A 20,969-nucleotide genomic window follows, 5' to 3' on the forward strand; every position below is an offset into this window, starting at 1 on the left:
CATCAAATTTCTGATGAAGAAATGGCACGACTAAGTAACTACCGGGATGCAAAACAGTGGGGATGTAAATGAAGTGCATAAAATATGCATTTCAACAAATTAATTTTACTTACACGAACGTATGATACGTAAATACCAAAGATTGATATACACGGTACAGCATTACAGGATGCCATTAATTTTCTATGCGTTCCATGTCGTGATTTCCACAGCTTCATTCAGGCACTGTTGGAGCGTACATATCCGGCATGACACAGACATACTGCCCCAAAGCACCTGTCGTGAAGGGGTTATGCTAGTCTACAACAGGAATCCTGATTTTATTATTACATTAACCTGAAAAATTAAAAAATGCATCATAACTCAAGCTTTCCAAATAAATACAGTAAAACAGAACGTGACATACTCTAAAATTGTTTACATGAATCAACATACAACCACCACTCACTACATCAGCAACAATATTAATATATGTTTTGACAGAGAGAGTCAGATTAAATTTCATATTTTGAGGGACAAACCAACAAATGCATCTTCTTCAATGGAAGTCAAAGTAATAAAAGAGCCAATTTCAGACCAATTTAACATATAATGAGACCAATTTCATGGTTTGGCAACAAATCCATAATGCATTTACCAAGAAAATATTCATTTCAAAATCAAAACTAAAGCCCGTGACAAGCAATGTTAAGCATAGGCTGCCAGTTTATCTAGCACTAACCTTCAAAATTTTAACCAAGTAAGGGGAGCAAATTTGATTCTGTTTTGTCTTTATGAAAGAATGTGCATCATAATTTAACTATGATTTTAGTGTCTGCTTCATGTATCTAAGAGCAGACCGCAGCATTGCTCTAGCTTTTCTATCAGGAGTGCATCCAGATGTGACCATTTCTTCATACACGGCTGGAACCTGAAACCCAAATAGTGCAGCATAGTTTGTGTGATGAAGTTGATTGACCTTAAGCAACCCACGAATAAACTAATAAACAGGCTACAAATACTTGCCAAAGTTGCAGTTATTTTTCTTCCTTAAAAAATCATGCTATCATCCATGTAAGGGATAATGTGCAACGTGATGATACTTAACCAACAAATCTCAATAACATGGCAAAAAACTAGAGCCAAGTCAATTTATATATTGAAACTATGTTATTTTCACTGATTTGTTTACTGTGCATCATCATTGCATATGGACACTGCAAACCAATACAGAAGAGAACTACAGAAAAAGGTCACACTTGGAATTCTAAGAATGTACTATGGGTTAAAACAAAAAAACCATGATAATTTCCTTTGATAAAGTGCAAGATTGAAGGGTCATGAAGACATAGACGACAAACTGACCATGACGATGTTAATATTATGTACCTTTTGGAACTTTTCAACACGAATCAAAGCTTTCATAAGGGTGGTATAAGTAACTACATCAGGTTCAATGTTCTGCAGTTAAAATGAACAAATACATTAGTACTTGACCAAAGACAACTCAAAAACAATATAAAAGGGTATATCCATAAAGGAAGAAAAAGAAAGAACATGTGAAAAAAGCATACGTTTTCTTTCATATACTGCAGCACAGCAAAGGCTTCAGCATCCCTTCTGTCTTCACCGAATGCATTAATTAATGAATTGAGAGCCAAGAGACTGGGTGTCAGACCCTCAGTTGTCATCAACCTGAATGCGTTTACTGCTAGTTCAGACAAACCCTGTGAAAATTATGCCAAATATTACCAAATTCATTACTTAACCAATCCACTTCATTGAATACGAGTTAAAGATGAAATTCTGGAAAAAACATATGGTGCATTTTCAGCCTATTATCCTTTCCCACAGCTAGTGCTTTAAGTTTTTCAATGGAAGAAGAATAAAGAATCAGTGGTTTCCTAACAGAAATTACAATCGACGTCTGTCAGCATCACAATGTAACGTCAGGGGTCTTTGAAAAAAATAAATAAAGACTACTCAATAATGCTTCATATCCCAAATTCCCAATGCAAAGTAAGTATGCACAAAGGAAATTTTTGAGGTTTCATGGTTTCAATCGAGTGATTTGATACAACATAAAATAACAAGCTGTGATAAGATGAATGAAATTTTAGCCTTCACAGCTTCACTCATGGAAAAGGTAGGCAAATCAAAGAATAGATACTCATGTCAAAGCTAGTAAGGTGCAGACATGTAAACTTATATCAGTTCATAAACAGCACAATCAGCATATTGATGTATACCAACTAGCAATGATTAGATTAGCAAGCATTGAATTACTTGTAAAGACAGTTATTTATAGATTTCCCAGAATAGCATACATACCCTTTGTGCATAGGCATTGATCAGAGCATTATACATGGTTGAAGTTGGCTTGAACCCCGTAGACTTCAAGACCTCCAAGCACTCGATCGCATCGCTAAATCTTCCCGACTTTCCATACACATCAACCAGAGTTGTGTAAGTAATTGAATTAGGCAGCAACCCCTGACTCTGCATCTTGCTCAAAAACAAACTCACTTGCTCCCACCTCTGCTGCTCCCCCATAGAGTTAATCATAATGTTATAAGTAGTAATGCAAGGCGAGTATCCCCTCTGCTGCATTTCGCCGAACAACTCCTCGGCCATATTGTGGCGCCCGGACTTACAATGACAATTGATCAGCGTGTTCCAAGTAACGGTATCAGGCCGAATCCCCTCCGATAACATCCTCTCGAATGTAGCCATGGCGTGATCGAGACAGTTATACTTCCCAAACGTATCAATCATGACATTGTAAAAATGCCTATCAGGCTGCACACCATTGCTCTTCATATCCTTCAGAACCTGAAACGATTTCTGCCACTCCCCTTTGTCGCGATAACTCGCCAAGATTCTACTATAAACATAAGAATTAGGCTCCACATTGCTCGCTTCCATCTCCTTCAACACAATCCTCGCACTCTCCCACCGCCCCGCGTGCGCATATGCATCAATCAACAAACTATAAGTTTGCTCATCAGGCTTAACCCCAGCCTTCTCCATTTCAGAGACCACAAACTCCGCATCCTTAAGCGAACCAGTTTTCACGTAACCTTTAAGCAAAGCATTATAAGCCCTAGTTCTCGGTTCCGACCCGTTCTCTCTAATCTCCTCAAACAGCGCTTCAGCCTCGTGCGTCCTTCCCGAATTCCCAAGCGCCAAGATAACCGCGACAAGCGTCGAGGGTTTAGGGTTCAGTCCGTTGCTCTGAGCCATAGCTAGAAACCGCATGGCGCGTGTAGGATCACCGGCTTTGGAGAACCCTAGAATGATGTCGTTCATGAGGTGGCCGTCGATTTCGATCTTATCGGTCTCGATTTCGGTGTAGAGTTTCTGGAGAATGGGAGAGTCGATTTTGTTGGAGCGCGTGAGGTACTGAATGATGGAGCTGTAGTTGACGAAGTCCGGTTGGTAACCGTCGCGGCGCATTTTGGACATTAGGTTTAGGGCTTTCTCGACGTCGCCGTTTCGGGCGCAGGCGCCGATGAGCGCGTTGTAGGTGAGAGGGGTGAGGACCTGACGCTGGGAGAGCAAGAAGGCTTCGTAGAGCTTTTCGGAGCGACCGAGGGCGTTGATGAGGATGGAGTAGAGGAGCTCGTAGGAGAAGCAGAGGTTGTGTTTCTGGAGCCATGAGACGACGGCGTATGCGAGGGCGATGGAGGAGGAGGAGGAGCAGAGGGACTTGAGGAGCGCGTGCCAGAGTGGAGCCGGGACGGCGCGGTAGGACTCGGCGAGTTGGAACTCGGTTGAGCCGAGTGAGGTGGGAGGGGTTGAGTTGGAGTCCGAGTCGGAAGTGGTCGATGGGTTGGAGAGGAAGGTGAGGAGGGGGGTGAAGTCGTAGCGGCGGTTGTGGAAGGAGAGGATGTCGTCGGGGCCTTCTTCGAGGATGATTGGTTTGGCGGTTATGGGGTTTGCGGTGGATTGCGGCGGCGGGAGAACATGGTTGTGGTTGTGGCGGTGGTGGGTGGTGGGGAAGTGGAAGTGAGTGACGTGGATGGATATGGAAGGGAATGGGGCTGTTGTTAGTTGTGGTGGTAAAAGGAACATGTTATGTTACTGTTATCATCAAGAGATGGCCGTTGCTTTGCTTTGCTCCCACAAGATGGAAAGCTTGTTTATCACCATTCACCAAGTTGGACCCCTTCATTTATTTATTTTGTATGAACCAGACTTATAGCTAGTTATACGTCAATGATAAGTACTAAGCAGATAGTTGAATAAAAATTACTACAAAATCAAATCTAGCCATAAATTACTATTGTGAAAGGTAAGATTTTATAATAAATATTAACCATTAATTATTTATATTATTATTTTAGTTAAGTTTGTTAATTTTTATAAGAACAAATTATTGGCTCTTAAATCGTATATTTATTGCTAGTATAAATGGTTTTTACAAGTTAACCAATCAAAAGTTGGTATGTAAGATATTTTGATTACTCCTATAATAATAATAATAAAAAAAATTCTTAAAAAAAACACAATTTTTATTAGTTGACAGTGTAACGTAAAAAACAAAAATATTTTTACTATCAATTAATAAAATAATAAAAAATATAATATTCTTGATAATAAATAATCAATTGAACCCTTGAAGTATTACTTTCTCTTTTAAATAATCTTAAAATAAGAAAATAATTATTTAAATAGTCATAAAAGTATTAGAAATCATGTTAAGTAATTTTCTATATGTTTAAAAATCCTTTAAATTAGTCTTGAATCATATTAAAATACATCAACTTTGGGATTACATAGATAAATATTCGGCACTCCAGATATTACTTAAATTTTTATTTTAGTTTATAGACTATTTAGGAGAGAATTTAATAATGTTCATTTTAATTATTTTTATTTTTATTATGGAACAAATTATATTAATAATGAATGTCAATTAAAATCATTTTAAAAAATAAAAAATAGAAGCAACATACATTATTAATGGAAAAATATATATTATTAATTAGTAAAAATTATCTTAATATAATTTTTAAATAATAATTATTATTATAAAAATTAGAAAAAGTTTTTTGACAGCATTTTTTGACAGCAAAAATTAACAAAAGTTGAACAGAGTAACTATATTACTGATCCAAAAAGAAAGTACTAGTTTCAATTTGTAAACGTCATGTGCATGACTTTAATGGGCTTGGTCCGAACCGGGCTTATATACGTAATTTTATGTCGCTGAGAGAGAAACACTGTTGTTTGCTAAACCCTCTGCTCCGCGGCTTATTTGGTGACGAAATAGGGTTTTGCTTGCAGCTGAGATCGAGAAGAGGACGCGGCGGTGAAAGCTACCGGTGCATGCGATCACAATGGGAGGGTCGCGAGTTCAAGTCAACAAGCCTCACAAGTCCCGCTTCTCTTCCAAATCTTCTCGCAATCTTCATAAAACCTCTGTCAAGGGTTAGTACTTTATATCCATGCCGTTAATTTCTTTTTTTCTTAGCCTTTTTGCCTTTTTCTTAATGTTTTCCTTTTCGGTTTGCTTGTTTAGACAGACTCGCAATCGCAAAATCAGAGCGCAATGTCGGCAAAGGAGCTCGTGCAGCTCGAATTCAGAGAAATAAAATGGTATTTGTTTCGGTTTCTTTGTTCCTATTGTCTCTTGTGCGTTGCATTTTTTATTTATTTTTTCAAAGTCACTGATTAGGAATTTTTTTTGACAGATACGAGATCAAAAAAGAGCTGCTGTTTTGAAAGAAAAACGAGAGCTCAGTGGGTCGAGAAGTCCTCCTCGAGTGATAGTGAGTGAATCATGGCTATTCGTTGAACTGAATTAACAATTTGTTTTTTGGATACTCATTTTACTTATCTTGTGTTCGTCACAGGTTCTCTTCGCCCTCTGTGCGTCTGTGGATTTAGAATCACTTGCTGATGATCTCTTGTCATTATTATCTAAAGATACGTGTGTGGTGCTGTCAGGAACCGTTGCTTCTTCTGAATATAGGACAAGAATAACGGTATATCGGATTGCTGCCTATTATTCTGACTATAGGACAAGAATTAGTAATTTTATTAAGAGATGTTAGTACATAGTAAAAATAGGTTTACGCTTGTGTTAGATAACATTCTTGCACGATTCAATAACTTTATGTAGAATGCAGTTTTTATTGATCAACTGTTGAATTATGACTATCTGTTATGTTGATGATTGTTAGTTCATGTCAAATCTTACAAAAATTGAAATACCAGAAGAATATAATCAGATGGTCATTATTTTGATATATTCCAATGGTTCTTATATGGGTGTGCAATGCTTCCTTGGTATGTGCGTTGTAAGCACTGAGTCATGAATTTGGATGAATATTTACATAGATACATCAGGGATTATGAAGCTTGGAATTTGTTCATTTTTGTATGTTAGAACATAGGCCTCCACCTGGTTAATCGATAAATAATCACAAAATTGTAATCTATGCATATATTGAATAAATATTATGTTCTACACTTCAGGTACTAAAAGCACCCCATGGTGATCTACTATCATGCATGGAAATGGCCAAGGTATTATTATATTTGCTTTGTTTCATGAGTTCAAGTTTAAAAGGTGCTGAAATTTGGCTCTTGATTACCATTAGACACTTTATGTTGTAGGTTGCGGATCTAATGGTTTTTGTGGCCTCAGCAAGATCTTCATGCGAAGAAACTGATTCCTACTACATTGACTCATTTGGAAATCAATGCCTTTCTGTGTTTAGATCTCTTGGTTTGCCAAGCACTGCTGTGTTTATTCGTGTATGTTAAGATGGATCCTACTTTTTTTTATAACTCGTGAACTAATTCATATGAGCTTACTATCATTTCACAAAGAAATTGAGCTTTAGATATTTATGTGGAATTTTCATTTTATGCATTTAGGATCTACCTCCTGAGCTTAAACATAGAAATGAACTAAAGAAGATATGCACATCTAGCCTTGCCTCGGAATTTCCTGAGGATTGTAAATTTTATCCGGCTGATACAAAGGATGAGCTACACAAGGTAATTTCTTCACCAATTGTTGGCTAAAAATTCTGATTGTACATGCTGAACTTATCATCCAATGTGCTCCCAGTTTGATGGTCTAAGCCTAATTCTTCTCCCCTCTTTACAAATGCAGTTCTTGTGGCTCTTTAAAGAGCAAAGGCTTAAAGTTCCTCATTGGAGAACTCAACGATCATACCTATTGTCTCAAAAGGTTTGATCCAGTGAACTACTGTTTTTATTTGGTTAAGACCAGTTAATTTGTTATGAGGGCGAGCCCTGGTGCAGCGGTAAAGTTGTGCCTTGGTGACTTGTTGGTCATGGGTTCGAATCCGGAAACAGCCTCTTTGCATATGCAAGGGTAAGGCTGCGTACAACATCCCTCCCCCATACCTTCGCATAGCGAAGAGCCTCTGGGCAATGGGGTACGAAGTTTTTTTTTTTTAAGACAAGTTAATTTGTTAAACAGTTTTATGGTTATTCTGGAACAGATTCCTGATCTGACTGATCGGAGGACTGGCTGTCGAACCAGCCAGTCTGATTCAGTTTTAATAACTATGTTCCTAGGAATATCATTCCCAAAATGTTATATTTAAACAAAGCAAATACCTACCTAGATTAACAGTCTAGTTTAATCGTGTTTGCAATCTTGTGGCATTAAGCAAGCCTGAAGATTATATTTTAATTTAAGAGAAAAAGTTAATGAGAAGCTTTCAATCGTATATACTTTTTTCCTAGAGCCCTTCTGTAATTTGATATGGATGTTGTTTGATGCTATCAATTTACATACAGTTCTTTTTGTTATTGTTGACATCATGCTTACCACCCACCCTAAATTATAGGTTGATGCAGTTTATGATGGCAACTCTGAAAAATGCACCCTGTTTCTCACTGGCTACCTTCGTTCTTGTAACCTCTCAGTCAATCAACTGGTAATTGTCAATGTCATGGATTTGCTATTTTAGTTGCATTGATTTGTTAGTTGTCTCACATTTTTTTGTCAGGTTCATGTTTCAGGTGCAGGAGATTTCCAATTGTCTAAAATTGAAGTTCTTAAAGATCCTTGTCCTTTGAATTCAAAGAAAAATCAGGACCTAATGGATGCAGATGAAATGCATGATACAGAGGTAGATACTTTTACAGTTTTATACTGTGTTTTCAAAACCAGAGCAGCCATTGAACCGATAAAGGATAAGCTTAAGTTTTTTTTATTCAACTGGATTTTACACAAGCATGCATAACAGAATCTTAAAAAGAATATAAATGTATATGCTAAGTATGTAGATTTGGAGGTCAATGCTTGTTTATATTTATTATAAACATGATTAACAATAGAACATTATTTGTGATCCATCATGTAGCCAACCCCTCCTAGTGGAAAAAGGCTTTGGTGCTTGTTGTTGCTGCTAAGTGCTACGTATATAGTTAAAGTGCATGTTGGTTTGGTTCATCTTATTTTGGAGAAATAACTGCATACTTTTGTTGGCTTCCTAAGAGATTTTTTGAAAAATAAGCTATTATTTTCCATTTGTAAGATAAACCAAACATGCTAAATCATTTAAATTAATATTCGTACCCCATTGCCCAGAGCTTCTTCGCTATGCGAAGGTATGGGGGAGGGATGTTGTACGCAGCCTTACCCTTGCATATGCAAAGAGGCTGTTTCCGGATTCGAACCCATGACCAACAAGTCACCAAGGCACAACTTTACCGCTGCACGTCTATTTCTCTAATATATGGCAGTCCCACAATCTAATAACTAAAAGGGATTATGTAAATTTATTTACATTTGATTGATATTCATTATTCAATTATTCAAAAGACAATTTTGTTCCCTTCTTTTAATACCTGCTGAAATTTTAATATCTGCTGTTTAGGAAGCACCTTGGACATTGTGATCTTTCAATTTATTTAACCTTTTAATCTCATGCTTTCTTTAACCATTTATATATATTTATGTGTTCACCTTTTCCCTGTTATTCCTCTTTAATACTTTAGGTCATTGGTTCTCTGGTTCCGGATCCTCAAAACCAGGAAGCTTTAGTTGTTGAGAATATACCTGATCCTCTTGCTGGAGAGCAGGTAGACAATGAAATCTCATCTCTTTTCGTACTAACTTGTTTCTTGAGCTTCTGTATTCTTCAGTCTGTCCTTAACACCCTTTTAATTAAATTTCAGTTTTTTAATTTTATCTTTTTAGTATTATAGCAAAATGACTAGCCAAGAATAAATTTCTGACAATCAGCCAAAATGACCCATTAGTTATTGCTTGGTTGTTTTCACCATTTCTTAGCCAAGCCCCCCCCCACCCCCCAAAAAAAGTTTGTCCAAATTATTGGGTGCATTATTTAAATACCCCTTGTTAGCTTATTTCTTCACTTAATGATTTGGGTATGACATCATTCGTTGTTACTAGACATGGCCAACAGAGGCTGAAATTGCTAAGGCTGATGAAGATCAAAAGAAAAAGAAGATAAAAAAGAGGAGTCTTCCTCATGGCACTTCAGAATATCAGGTCTGAATTTTTTTATTCATTTATTTTCAAATGCTTTTTGTTTGTCTTTTAATTTTTAACATTTATATATTTTTTGGGCTTACCAAATATCCAGTTCCATTATAGAAATAATGTATTTCTAGCTCTTTCTTTGATTTTCAGGCTGCTTGGATTGTTGATGATTCTGATGAGGAGTCGGATTATGACAATGAAAACGATGATGGTATGGTGTTGGATGAAGGGGAAGATGGATTTCCTGGTCAAGAGGAAAATAAATATTCAGAATTTGATGGTGATGGAGCTTCTCTTAGATTGGGAGATTCTGACGAAGAAACTGACAATGATTCAGTGATGATGGTGAGCTTCTATAAAACACATTAATCTTGCATATTGTAGCTTTATACTATATAGTAATTTGAAATATGTTAAGGTGTTGGATATGGTGGAAATCATGGCCCCTGGCTGGGTTTGCTTTTTCTAAACTATTGACAGATATTTCTTCTTGCTAATGTGTGTTTATGGTGGGGATTAATTTACACTGGTACGGGATTTTTTTCACTTGCAGTACTACTGAAATTTTTTTTATAGAGAATAATTTGGATCTATCTAACTGGTGGCATACAACTAATTATTATGTAGATCCTGCATGCTAGAAAATTTAAATACAAAAGATTGAATTAAGTATATGATTATGATCCAGTGTTTTTTATTTTGTTTGTTTGAAAAGCATATTATTCATTAATTTTAAGAGACACTTATAGTGGTTAGCAATGTTGAATTAATATTTAATTTTATAAGCTTTCTGCATCATACAAACTTTCAACAAGTGTAGATTTTGAGAATTTCATTCAACCATCAGTTATTCATTTGTGCAAGATTAATTTTGATTTTCATGGTGTCAATGGATTCTAATCTATATCATCAATGCATGATTACTTCTGTTTTATTACAGGAAGTAGATAATTTGACCAGAGAAAAGATAGAAGATGAACTCAATGAACTTAAAGAAGCACATGCTGCAGATGAGGGTGCATTTCTTTCCTTTTCTATTCTTATTAGTATTTATTGGTCAAATTTGTCTCTTTTAAAAAAGGCATGGATATTTGGTCTGCCTGCATCTAGAGTTTATCTAAATTAGTTTTTATTTAATTTCTACTTTCTTGTTCCTACCTGTTGTATTTCATTGGGAAGTTGGCCAGAGATGACAGAATATGGATGGTTTGCTGTCGAATTGCTGATATAATGTGATACTATTTCTAATTTGTTGCTTGCCATTTGTTTGTTTTCTTGTTGCAGAGTTTCCGGATGAAGTGGATACACCATTGGATGTTCCTGCTAGGAAGAGGTTTGCAAAATACAGGGGACTCAAGTCCTTTAGGACTTCTTCATGGGATCCTAAAGTATGTGTCTTTTGAAGAACTCTTTATAGTAAATCATTGTCTCTAACCCTCCAAAACAAAAGTCTGACATTTCTAAATATCAGGAATCTCTACCCCAAGATTATGCCAGAATTTTTGAATTCGATAATTTTAAAAGAACACAAAAACATGTTCTTGCTAAAGCTTTAGAACTGGATCATGAAAACCGGGAGGACTGTATTTCAGTTGGCTCATATGCTAGGTTGCATATCATGGGAGTGCCCAGTGCTGTTGCTTCAAAGTTATCTTTGCTTGCAAAGACAATCCCAGTTACAGCATGTGGCCTGCTGAAACATGAGTCCAAAGTATCTGTCCTTCATTTCAGGTGATTTTGTGTTTTATCATTTTACTATTTTCATTCTGTGCCTAGTGCGCTTCTTATTATAAGTTGTGAACCATTCCAAAAGATGTGTCATGAACTGAAGTCACATGTGCTGTGTAGTGTGAAGAAGCATGAAGCATATGATGCACCCATCAAATCCAAGGAAGAGTTAATTTTCCATGTTGGGTTTCGGCAATTTGTTGGCTGGTACGGTATTCAATCTGGAAGACTTTTTGGCATATGATGGATCTCTTTGGGGAAAAATATTTGGTAATTGCAATTTTTTTTTTGCAGGCCAATTTTCTCTAGTGAGTTCATAAATACAGACAAGAACAAGATGGAGAGGTTTCTCCATGCTGGGCGTTTTTCAGTTGCTTCAATCTATGCACCAATTTCCTTTCCTCCTCTTCCTACGATAATCCTAAAGAGAGATGGAGAGAATGCTGCCCCTGCAGTGGCTGCTGTTGGCTCACTGAAAACTGTTGATGCAGATAGGATAATCCTTAAGCGAGTTATTTTGACAGGGTATGTTTATTATTGATATTTTATGGTCTTTTTAATTGACATCTTTCAAATACCATTTCTGGGAAGAAATTCCAGCATTTTATGATTGTTTATGAACATTGATGATTGAATTTATGTTTTGCTTATTTTAAGATTTTAAAATTGTGTTGCAGTTATCCCCAAAGAGTGTCGAAACGTAAAGCTTCTGTGAGACACATGTTTTATAATCCGGAGGATGTTAAATGGTTTAAGGTGAAAATACATTACCCACTGTCTGGATTCTTTAAATTATACTTGGATGGTAGTGAAGTTTACTCCCTAAAAATTGTTTCCAATGTCACCCTAATGAGATTTGTAATGTGGGTGGTGATTTCAGCCTGTTGAGCTTTATACCAAACGTGGTCTTCGTGGGCGAATCAAAGAACCTGTTGGTACACATGGTATGTTGGTTATGTTAGAAACCTTTACCATCAATTTTACAAATTAACATTCTGACAGCTAGTTATTTTAGGGAGAAAACAGATTATATGTTGCTGGGTCACAGATGTGCATATGCATTCCACGATTCTTATTCCATCATTGTTTTGAGCTGTTTTCTGCAATTTTTCTTCTGTTAAATTCTTATTCCATCATTGAATTTATCCCCTACGCCACTATCTTATTGTGCATCATAATGAATATTGATCGTGATCTATATTTGAAAGAGAATCTACTAGCATAGCTATTGTAAATGCAATTGTATACCTTTCTTCATTCGAGTCCAAGTAGTTCTGCACAAGATTTTTAATGTTGAACATGTTTTCTTGGAGATGTGCCTCTTGTTTGAGAGTTCTGCTGGAAGTATATCTAGTTTACAATTACACACCCGAGCATGGGGGTGTTGAGGATTGATAAATGATATTTAAATTGTACAGAACTAATGATAATGAACTCATTATTTTGTGGTACATTATAGCTTTTCTGGCTAGTGAATATTATATTTTCATTTCATATTTCCGCTTGTTTTGCCCATCAAATATGTGTGGGGTATATCATATTCTTATCATGCTGATAAAAAAAAAATCATATTCTTATCATATTCTGTTTTCTTATTGCTCAGGAACAATGAAGTGCCTTCTCAACGGGGTTCTTGAACAGCGTGATACTGTATGTATGAATTTATTTAAACGTGCATACCCGAAGTGGCCAACCCATCATTTTCCTCTATCCGAATAAAGGAATTCAGAAGTGTATATTGATTGGGAATGAAGCTCTGGTTCAGATTGACTTCCTCGTATGGAGGATGCAGTTTTGTGACAATTTATTTTTCGTTTTCTCCACCGCCAGTTTCCCCTTGCCCATGTGCACTTGTGAGAGAAATTAGACGTTTTCTATTTTTTATTTATTTATTTGCATACAAAATACTGAGATGTAATAGTTATTCACATGTCGGTTAAAAGGTGCTTGGGTAAAATTTATTAATTTTTTGTTAGTGTAGTACTGAATTTATCGTTTCATTCGTGAGCCAAGTTCATTTCTTTTGAATTATTATTGACGAACGCACTTGTAGCTGTTGCTGGTTTTTTTTTTATCTTTAGAAATTGAATATAATATTAGGAGATTTACAATATTTACTCTGATCAACCAATTAAATTATATTCTCTTGGTAGCAGTTGCTGAGTTTGAATCTTGTAAGTTTTAACCAATGGTTATCAATCACCACCTCCAACCTGTTCAACAAGCTAACGTTTGAAAGTAAATGCATACCTAATTTGTGTTGCTACAAAACATAGGAAAGGAAATTCTCAATATGCCCTTTCAAAAAAGTTAAATGCCTTAATAATCCTTTAGTTCTGCAAAACATAAGATTTGTTTATTAATTTTTCATTTTTGTTTTAAGGAAAATAAGAATTTTCATTTTATTTTTCGAGTAATGAAAAATGTAATTTTTAATTATTTCTAAATTGAGGTCAAATATGAAAACAAAGAGGTCAATTTTAACGTTTTGAAAATGAGAATAGAGAACTTGTGATAACCTCTTAATATTGAAAATCATTGGCCTTTTTTTTTTTTTCCTTTTTATCAATTGTTATATCGAACTGTTAGCTTTTGTTATATTGATACGATGCAACTGAGGAAGGATGCCAATTTTGTGGAGTACTATAAAGTTTTGAAGCTTGCCAATTTTGTAGTCGACCTTGATATCTTTGTCAGTATAATTGTGAATAAAAGTTTCATGGTGGCCAAAAAAGGAAAAGTTTTATCAAATATATAAATTAGGATACCAATCGTTCATGACCGCAGAAAAATGCAGACTTCTCTTTGAGCTCATGATTGGCCTTTCAGCCAATCAACAAAAAAGGTGTAAAATCTAATTAGGGCATTTGGCTTCAACTAGGGACACGAGTACTTTGTTGAACTGCTTAATTCCAGACAGCTTAAACATTTTCACCTGGCGGTAATTCAGCTAGCTTTGGAGGAGCGCCAAATACTCTTTCCATGTCATAACGAACTTCAATATTGCGAATGCTGTACCCAACCACCATCAACCAATAAAGCAGCTTCGCAAGTTCAGCTGCACTAGTCTCGGTCACGCTAGTCTGTAAAATCAGAATTGAAGCAACTTATTCAAATGATATTATTTACCGTAATAACAAGCAAAGAGAAGGCTGTTCACTCCTCCATCGCAATAATCACACGTGGATCCATAAATCAATTTGAAGAAATCTAGTTTTGGTTATCACATGACCAAATTATTAGTCAGGACTAACAAAATCTTGCCTCTATGATTTAACACAGTTAAAGAGCAACTGTTTCAAGTTCAATCAATTGAAGTCCGGACTCAAAGGTAAAACGCCCTTATTTAAAGTAATAGACAATATATCATCAGGTCAACAATGATTACAAGTAGATGTCAAATGTGCGTTTTTAACCAACTTTCCATCCAAGTAATAAGACTTCAATCTTATGGACCAAAACAAAATAAATTCCATCTTTCATTTTAACACTTAAGATACACCATAAAAATGAATGAGCACAATTAAAGCATTCAATATTAACCCAGATAATAATGGTGATGAGATATAGAAAGAAGAACGAAGATCAAAATAATGAAGCAAACCTTCATTTGGCTAGGATCTGAAACAGCCAGCAGGCGCTTTATAAATGCATTCATCGCAAACACTACGTCCTCGCCGGCAGTACTAGTCAACTCCTACACAATAAAATGAAGGTTTATTATGACAAATAATTGACATATGTTCTAGCTGCAGAGAATCGGAGAACGACTTATATTGGCTAAGTTGAATAATGTACATGGGAATGTCAAATTAATAGTTACAGAAGCAAAAATCAATCCATAGAGCACCTATGCAAGTAAATCAACAACAGTGGATTTATATTTGCCATGATTATATTAACACCAAACCAAACCTAGTTGAAAAATGCAATACCAGAATGTTCAATACTGATTCAACAATAGTAGATCATATAAAACTAATCTCAATAAAAGCTACAGTAGTAACAGTACAGATCAAGATGTGAAAACTTATACTAAGCAGACAGCACAAGTCAGAAGGATAAAGGAAAGGAAGTATTTTATATTGACTAATCGAAAGTAGAATTAACCTTCAAATTTCGAGGCTCGAGAGATTTTAGGTATTCCAACAGTTCATTTTGTGCATTGCTAGTTTGTCTCCCAACTTGACAACTCAGCTCCTCAATCTCCGCTTCAAGTAATTCAATGTACTTTTTAGCATCTATTTTCTCAGGCCCAGAAACATTGTTCCACCGAATAACTTCACCTGAAACATTCTTTTGTGTGCCAGATGCAAAGTCTGGCACATCCTGCAACATTTTAAGAGCATAAATTAAAGAAGGCACAAACTAAAGTATTATTTTGGTGCCATAATGATACAGTACCTAAAGGAAACACTGACCATTTAGCACCAAAATCCCAAGACTTAATCCTCTTAAACCTTAATCCCTAGGCTGAAACCAACTAACCTGCCCAATAACAACCTTTTCCTTTTCTACAAGTCCACACCAGATTAAAGAAAAGTACTTTGCAATTTTTTTTCCTCTAAGCCGATCTGGAATCTTAATGGGGAAAGCTAGTAAGGATAGGAAATTACTGGACCAACAGTCCACATAAATCTTCTGTCCACCAAAATGAGTATAATGCATCCTTCCAGTTATCCAAGCACTTAGATATCTTTTGAATCACAGAATGCTAAAAAGAGAAGAAAGAGAAATAATGTTACCTTTTTATCTTGCACATCCGGAAGAGCAACAACTTGTTCCAAACTTTCTTGCAATTCCAAACGGTATTGCGCATTCTTGAACATGTATCCAGTCATCATGATGCTGTACATGAGCTGTGCAAGGTTTTCAGCTACCTAATAAAAAGCCAAATGATTCCCCTGAGATATGTAAGATGCATGGAGCAAAATAAATAAAAAGGAATAACTGCAATTCAACCCAACCGCGTGGCTCAACATTGCTTATTGGACCATCTTGTGCTAAAAATATGTTATTCTTCCAACACCAGAACAGTTGTTAGTATTGATAATATTCTTCAATTAATTCAGATTAGTAAACTAGGGGGAAGAATTTATAAAAGGCTCCGTTATTAGGGGTTGCAACACAAAGTTAATAAACGGGGGGTAGGGGGGGGGGGAGGGGGGGGGGGGGTGACAGCAAAGGTAATAAGCATACTTTTGAAAGAAAAAAAAATCAAATTTCAAAAACCAAATATGACTTAATGTGACATGATATAAAGGGGGATAGTGATTGAAAACACAAATTTCAGGGGCAAGTACATCAAACAAAGCAAAGTCTCCCGCTCCATAGAAACATTTCATCAAACAACCAAGAGGTTGGTTGGCCTATTCAGCCAAATATAACCATCATAACATGCAGAATTGCTTATTAAAAATGAAAGTAAGAGTTAAGCAAGAAGAGAAAAACTTGTAACATCTTACAGTGGTAATTGTTACAGCAAAAAATTGAGGGGGCAGTGTTCCAATCATATTTGTCACTGTTTGTCGCATTGCATCCACAACCTAATCACCAACAAAAGTTTCATTCACTGACAGGGTATGGCATGAAACAATCAATAGCCACGTTTACTCGCAATCAAGTAATAGTCGGATAACTGTTCATAGGAAGACAACAACATACCTGTTGCGGTGCTCTTTTCACAAACAATTCCATAAATTCTGGCTGCACATTCTTAACATATTCCAGTAAAATTTCTCTCCTGCTCTTTGACTTTCGATTTCAAAACATTTAATCACTAGTCAGATAACTGCTCAGACAGAGATAGACACTTGTTTCCTGAACAATTTATTTTGACGACAGATCCCATTTTAATTTTATATATCTACCAAAATAATCACTTGGGCTAGGGCATATAATGCTGAAGAAACTTAGTAGGATTTCATAAAATGACTCAATAATAAACTAAATTGGAAGAGAAATATGAAAGATAAACCACACTAAGTAGTAGGTGTACAGACATGAATGCACATGGTCGCCAATTCTATAGGAGAGTTTAAATATTTGATATATTCATTCATCTATTCGAAGAGGTTTTCACTCACAATTCATTAACTAATTTTTTTATAGATGAAAATAATAATATATAATATATAAAAAAAATGAGATAGGGGTAATACTGAATTTGAAAGAGTAAGAAAAAGAAGTACCAAAGTGCCATTAGGGGGTTTGGAGTCGCCAGCACTGGCGGGGTTGGAATTGTCATTATTGGAGGAATCGTATGCTTCAACTCTGAGACCAAATCTTCCTTTGGGCTTTAAATTTCTGGAAAAGCTAATTGATGAGACCGAACGAGATGGAAAGGACACGAGAGAAATCGAAGAGGACGAAGTGGAAGTTGAAGAAGAAGAAACTAAATTAGGTGTGAAGAAGGGTTTCACTGTCAACGAATACATGATCAAATAATATGTTCAGCTATGACGGAGACAGAGAGGTTTCAGACTTGGCCTTTGAAGTGGAGCGGCATTCTTCACAGGGATGATGAGGTTCACACGTGATTTTGCACCTGCCACGTACCGATACAGACATTTACCAATAATTTTTATTTTAATGCACTTTTGGATCGAAATTAAGACATAAATATAAGGTTTATTTATTATTTTGTTCCTTAGTTTATTTTTAAACTTTAATTTAGTCTTTTATTATTAAAAAAATCAATTAGTTCCTTTAATTTTAAAAAAAATATTAAATTAAGTGCTTTTATTTTTAGAAGTTTCAATCTTTACTTTTAAAATAGGTTCAATTTAATGTTATTTTTCTTTCATTGCTCCAATTATTTTTTAAAATAAAATCAAGTTTGGTTTTAAATAAGATTAAATTAAATTCATTTTAAAAAATAATAAATCTATTTAAAATTTTTATAAATAAAAGAAACTGATTAAATTATTTTTAAAAATTAAAGAATTTAATTGAACTTTTTAACAAGAGGATCAGATAAAACTTCAAAAATAAATTAGAGAAACAAAATATTAGCTAAGCCTAATATAACTAACGAATAAACTCAGAGTATTTTTTAGAATGAACAAAAAAAAAACCTCAAAATATTATTATATCTAATTGAGTTATTACTTATTTGCATTTGTCAGATACTTGAAATAAAAGATAACAAATTTATTATATATGTGATTTATGATTGCAAAACAATTTTATTGAGTAGTTTAATTATTATTTTTTATATTATCATTGCATAACTTATTTTTTCTGTTAGTATTTTATAATAAAAATGAAAAATTTATTAGTATAATTTTAATCAGTATCTTAACTTTTTATAATGCACATTGCTTAAAAAAAAACTGTTATAATGCTCATGACAAATATTGAGGAAGAGACTAATTTAGTTCCTAAAAAAATTATCTTATCATCATGTTATTAATCTCAAAAATTAGGAAAAACTTAAGTAAGTTTCTAAAATTTTTAGGATTTTATTTAAGTTTCTAAATAAATAAAGCACTTATGATATTAGTGTGAAGTATTCACTAATAACTATTATCTCTGAAGAATGTGATTAGACATCTTTAATGATTTTTTTAATCATATTTTTACATTTACAAATCTTAAATGAGACTTTACTTCAAGGAACTAAGTCCAATACTATTAGTATCAATGATTTGTTGGTATTTTTATTTTGATCTTATGTATAAGGATTTAAGTCATAATAATAACATGTTTTAAAGGTCAAGATGAAAATAAAAAAGAACTAAAATGTAATCCTAAAAGACTTTAAAATTATTTGAGTTTGCCTTATACAAATGTGGTTAAGTTCCATTTGTGGTGATTTTTAGTTATAAGCTTCAAGAAAATTTAAAACAACCAATTTTTAGTTTTAAAATTTTGGTTTTAATTTTTTCTCCAACTTTTATTAAAAAACAAACAATTGGTGTGTTAATATTGGGGTTGATGGTCATAACAATAATATGGATGACAATGATGTTGTAGTGATAATAAGAGTGTTGATTGAGTGGTGATAATGATTTATGCCAATAATAATGATAATGATGATAAAAATAGTAGTGGTACCAATGATAATAATAACACTGAAAATGTTAATAGTTACAATAATATCAATGGTTATGATGGTATGATAATATTAATGTCGATGGTGGTAGTTGTTGTTGTAACTGTAGTGATAATGTCAACATAAACAAGAATAATATTGACAATGACAATAAACAATATCAAGTGTGATAATAAAGAAAAAAACATTTAAATTTAAGAAAAATATGTCTTTTTAAAATTACAAATGAAATTCACACATCTTTTAAAAAAATGAAAAAATGTTTTAAAATTGAATTAAAAACATTTCAGCTTTATTTCTGAAACACATTTTATTTTAAAAATCACAACTAATCCAATTTTTACTTTGACTATTGGAAGTTCTCACCATCATCAACACATACTCGTGTATTTTTTTATTTTTTTTTTGTACTTTATTCATTTGTTATGTTGGTCCTGTATCATATTCTAATTAATGTTTTATTTCTCTTTCTACGCGCAATTGCAATTAAGCATATATTACTGTTTATTTCATCGTGTTATTTAGTTATCCATTTATTTTGTTTTATTAATTATTTAGCCTAATTCAATATTTTTTTAAATACATATAATTAATTATTGATCGTATAATAAGAAAATTTAGATTTAAATCATTTAAGAATTAATTAAAATAAATATTGTCAAACAACATTCAAATAATTCAATCATCGTTTATCGCATATAAATATCATAAACACTAAATTATTTTATTTTAAATAAAAAGTGATTGATTCGAATATGACTATGTTTTAGAAGTATAATTGGATTCTATTAAAAAAAAGTATAATTGGATACGACATCTCGAGTATTTTTTTTTTACAATTTTTAAATAAATTTATTTATATAAATAATAATTGATCCGATCGAGTATAATTCTATGTGGATCTCTATGTTTTGTGAATATGGTTGAATATCACATTTCGAGTGTTTGCATTTTTTTTGAATATGTAAAATCATTTGTTTATTCAAAACAAGAAAGGATATTAATTCGAACATAATACTCCCTTGACCCTATATTTTGTCGATATGGTTGAATATGACGTACTAAATTCGTCCACAATTTTTTAAATACATCAAATTATTCTATTTTGAACAAAAAGAAATTGATTTAAAAACGATGCTTTACTAATAGTATGTTTTGGAAATATGATGTTTCAAGTATTCTCATTTTTTTAAAAAAATTATTAAATAAATTTATCAACACATAATTTTTTTTTCTTCTAAAAAAACTATGTAAATTATAGGAACAGGTCATCACCTCCCTGCTGCCGTCAAACTAAAACATTTTTCATAAATGTAATTTTTTCGTCTGGAGCATTCCTTTTCTTCCAAGTAAGGAATATAACATTGAATCGACCTTTTTTTATTTTATCATAAAATATTCAAATATTAGAACATTATTTCCCCAATTTACTTTATTTCAATCACTATTTTAAGATTTTCTATAGTAATAAGAAAGTGATTTTTTAAAAAATATATTATAAAACTATAATTTTTTTAAGCTTATAATTATAAAATATTTTTTTATTTAATACATTATTTATAAGAAAAAGTACTAACAAGTCACAACAGTTTTTTTTTCTTTAACATTCCTTTTTCTCCAAGTTAGGAATATAATACTGAACCGAACTTTTTTTTATTTTACCATAAAATATTCAAATAATAAAATAATAATTACATTTCTTTCTGC

General features: G+C 33.7%; 3 protein-coding genes across 4 annotated transcripts; 1 reads left to right on the forward strand and 2 right to left on the reverse strand.

The window, feature by feature from the left end:
- Window positions 1-63: 63 nt before the first annotated feature.
- LOC114414538 (pentatricopeptide repeat-containing protein At5g42310, chloroplastic-like) lies at window positions 64-4,154 on the reverse strand. Its single transcript, XM_028378829.1, has 5 exons — window positions 2,311-4,154; window positions 1,554-1,706; window positions 1,369-1,440; window positions 722-910; window positions 64-336 (listed from the first exon to the last, which is right to left on the reverse strand). Exons 1-4 carry the CDS (start codon window positions 4,051-4,053, stop codon window positions 800-802), a joined length of 2,079 nt encoding a protein of 692 aa, XP_028234630.1. The 5' UTR covers window positions 4,054-4,154; the 3' UTR covers window positions 64-336; window positions 722-799.
- Window positions 4,155-5,185: 1,031 nt separating this feature from the next.
- On the forward strand, window positions 5,186-13,234 carry LOC114414540 (pre-rRNA-processing protein TSR1 homolog). The gene is made up of 21 exons (XM_028378831.1): window positions 5,186-5,412; window positions 5,504-5,580; window positions 5,676-5,753; window positions 5,838-5,969; window positions 6,463-6,513; window positions 6,604-6,744; window positions 6,868-6,990; window positions 7,109-7,186; window positions 7,815-7,904; window positions 7,977-8,099; window positions 8,971-9,054; window positions 9,389-9,487; window positions 9,629-9,823; window positions 10,419-10,494; window positions 10,763-10,866; window positions 10,950-11,209; window positions 11,327-11,413; window positions 11,501-11,731; window positions 11,884-11,962; window positions 12,087-12,150; window positions 12,810-13,234. The coding sequence occupies exons 1-21, from the start codon at window positions 5,322-5,324 to the stop codon at window positions 12,923-12,925; spliced, it is 2,379 nt and encodes a 792-aa protein (XP_028234632.1). The 5' UTR covers window positions 5,186-5,321; the 3' UTR covers window positions 12,926-13,234.
- A 687-nt stretch (window positions 13,235-13,921) lies between these two features.
- Window positions 13,922-17,767, reverse strand: LOC114414541. Of its 2 annotated transcripts, XM_028378832.1 has the most exons (8): window positions 17,398-17,767; window positions 16,871-16,960; window positions 16,672-16,752; window positions 15,952-16,086; window positions 15,695-15,787; window positions 15,317-15,535; window positions 14,811-14,903; window positions 13,922-14,289 (listed from the first exon to the last, which is right to left on the reverse strand). In XM_028378832.1, the coding sequence occupies exons 1-8, from the start codon at window positions 17,641-17,643 to the stop codon at window positions 14,128-14,130; spliced, it is 1,119 nt and encodes a 372-aa protein (XP_028234633.1). In that variant the 5' UTR covers window positions 17,644-17,767; the 3' UTR covers window positions 13,922-14,127. The 2 variants fall into 2 exon arrangements, with proteins under 2 accessions (XP_028234633.1, XP_028234634.1); XM_028378833.1 differs by lacking the exon at window positions 15,695-15,787 and having other exon boundaries at window positions 13,938-14,289; window positions 17,398-17,764.
- Between the last annotated feature and the right edge of the window lie 3,202 nt (window positions 17,768-20,969).

This window comes from Glycine soja, chromosome 6 (assembly GCF_004193775.1).
Source record: "Glycine soja cultivar W05 chromosome 6, ASM419377v2, whole genome shotgun sequence".
Taxonomy (NCBI): domain Eukaryota; kingdom Viridiplantae; phylum Streptophyta; class Magnoliopsida; order Fabales; family Fabaceae; genus Glycine; species Glycine soja.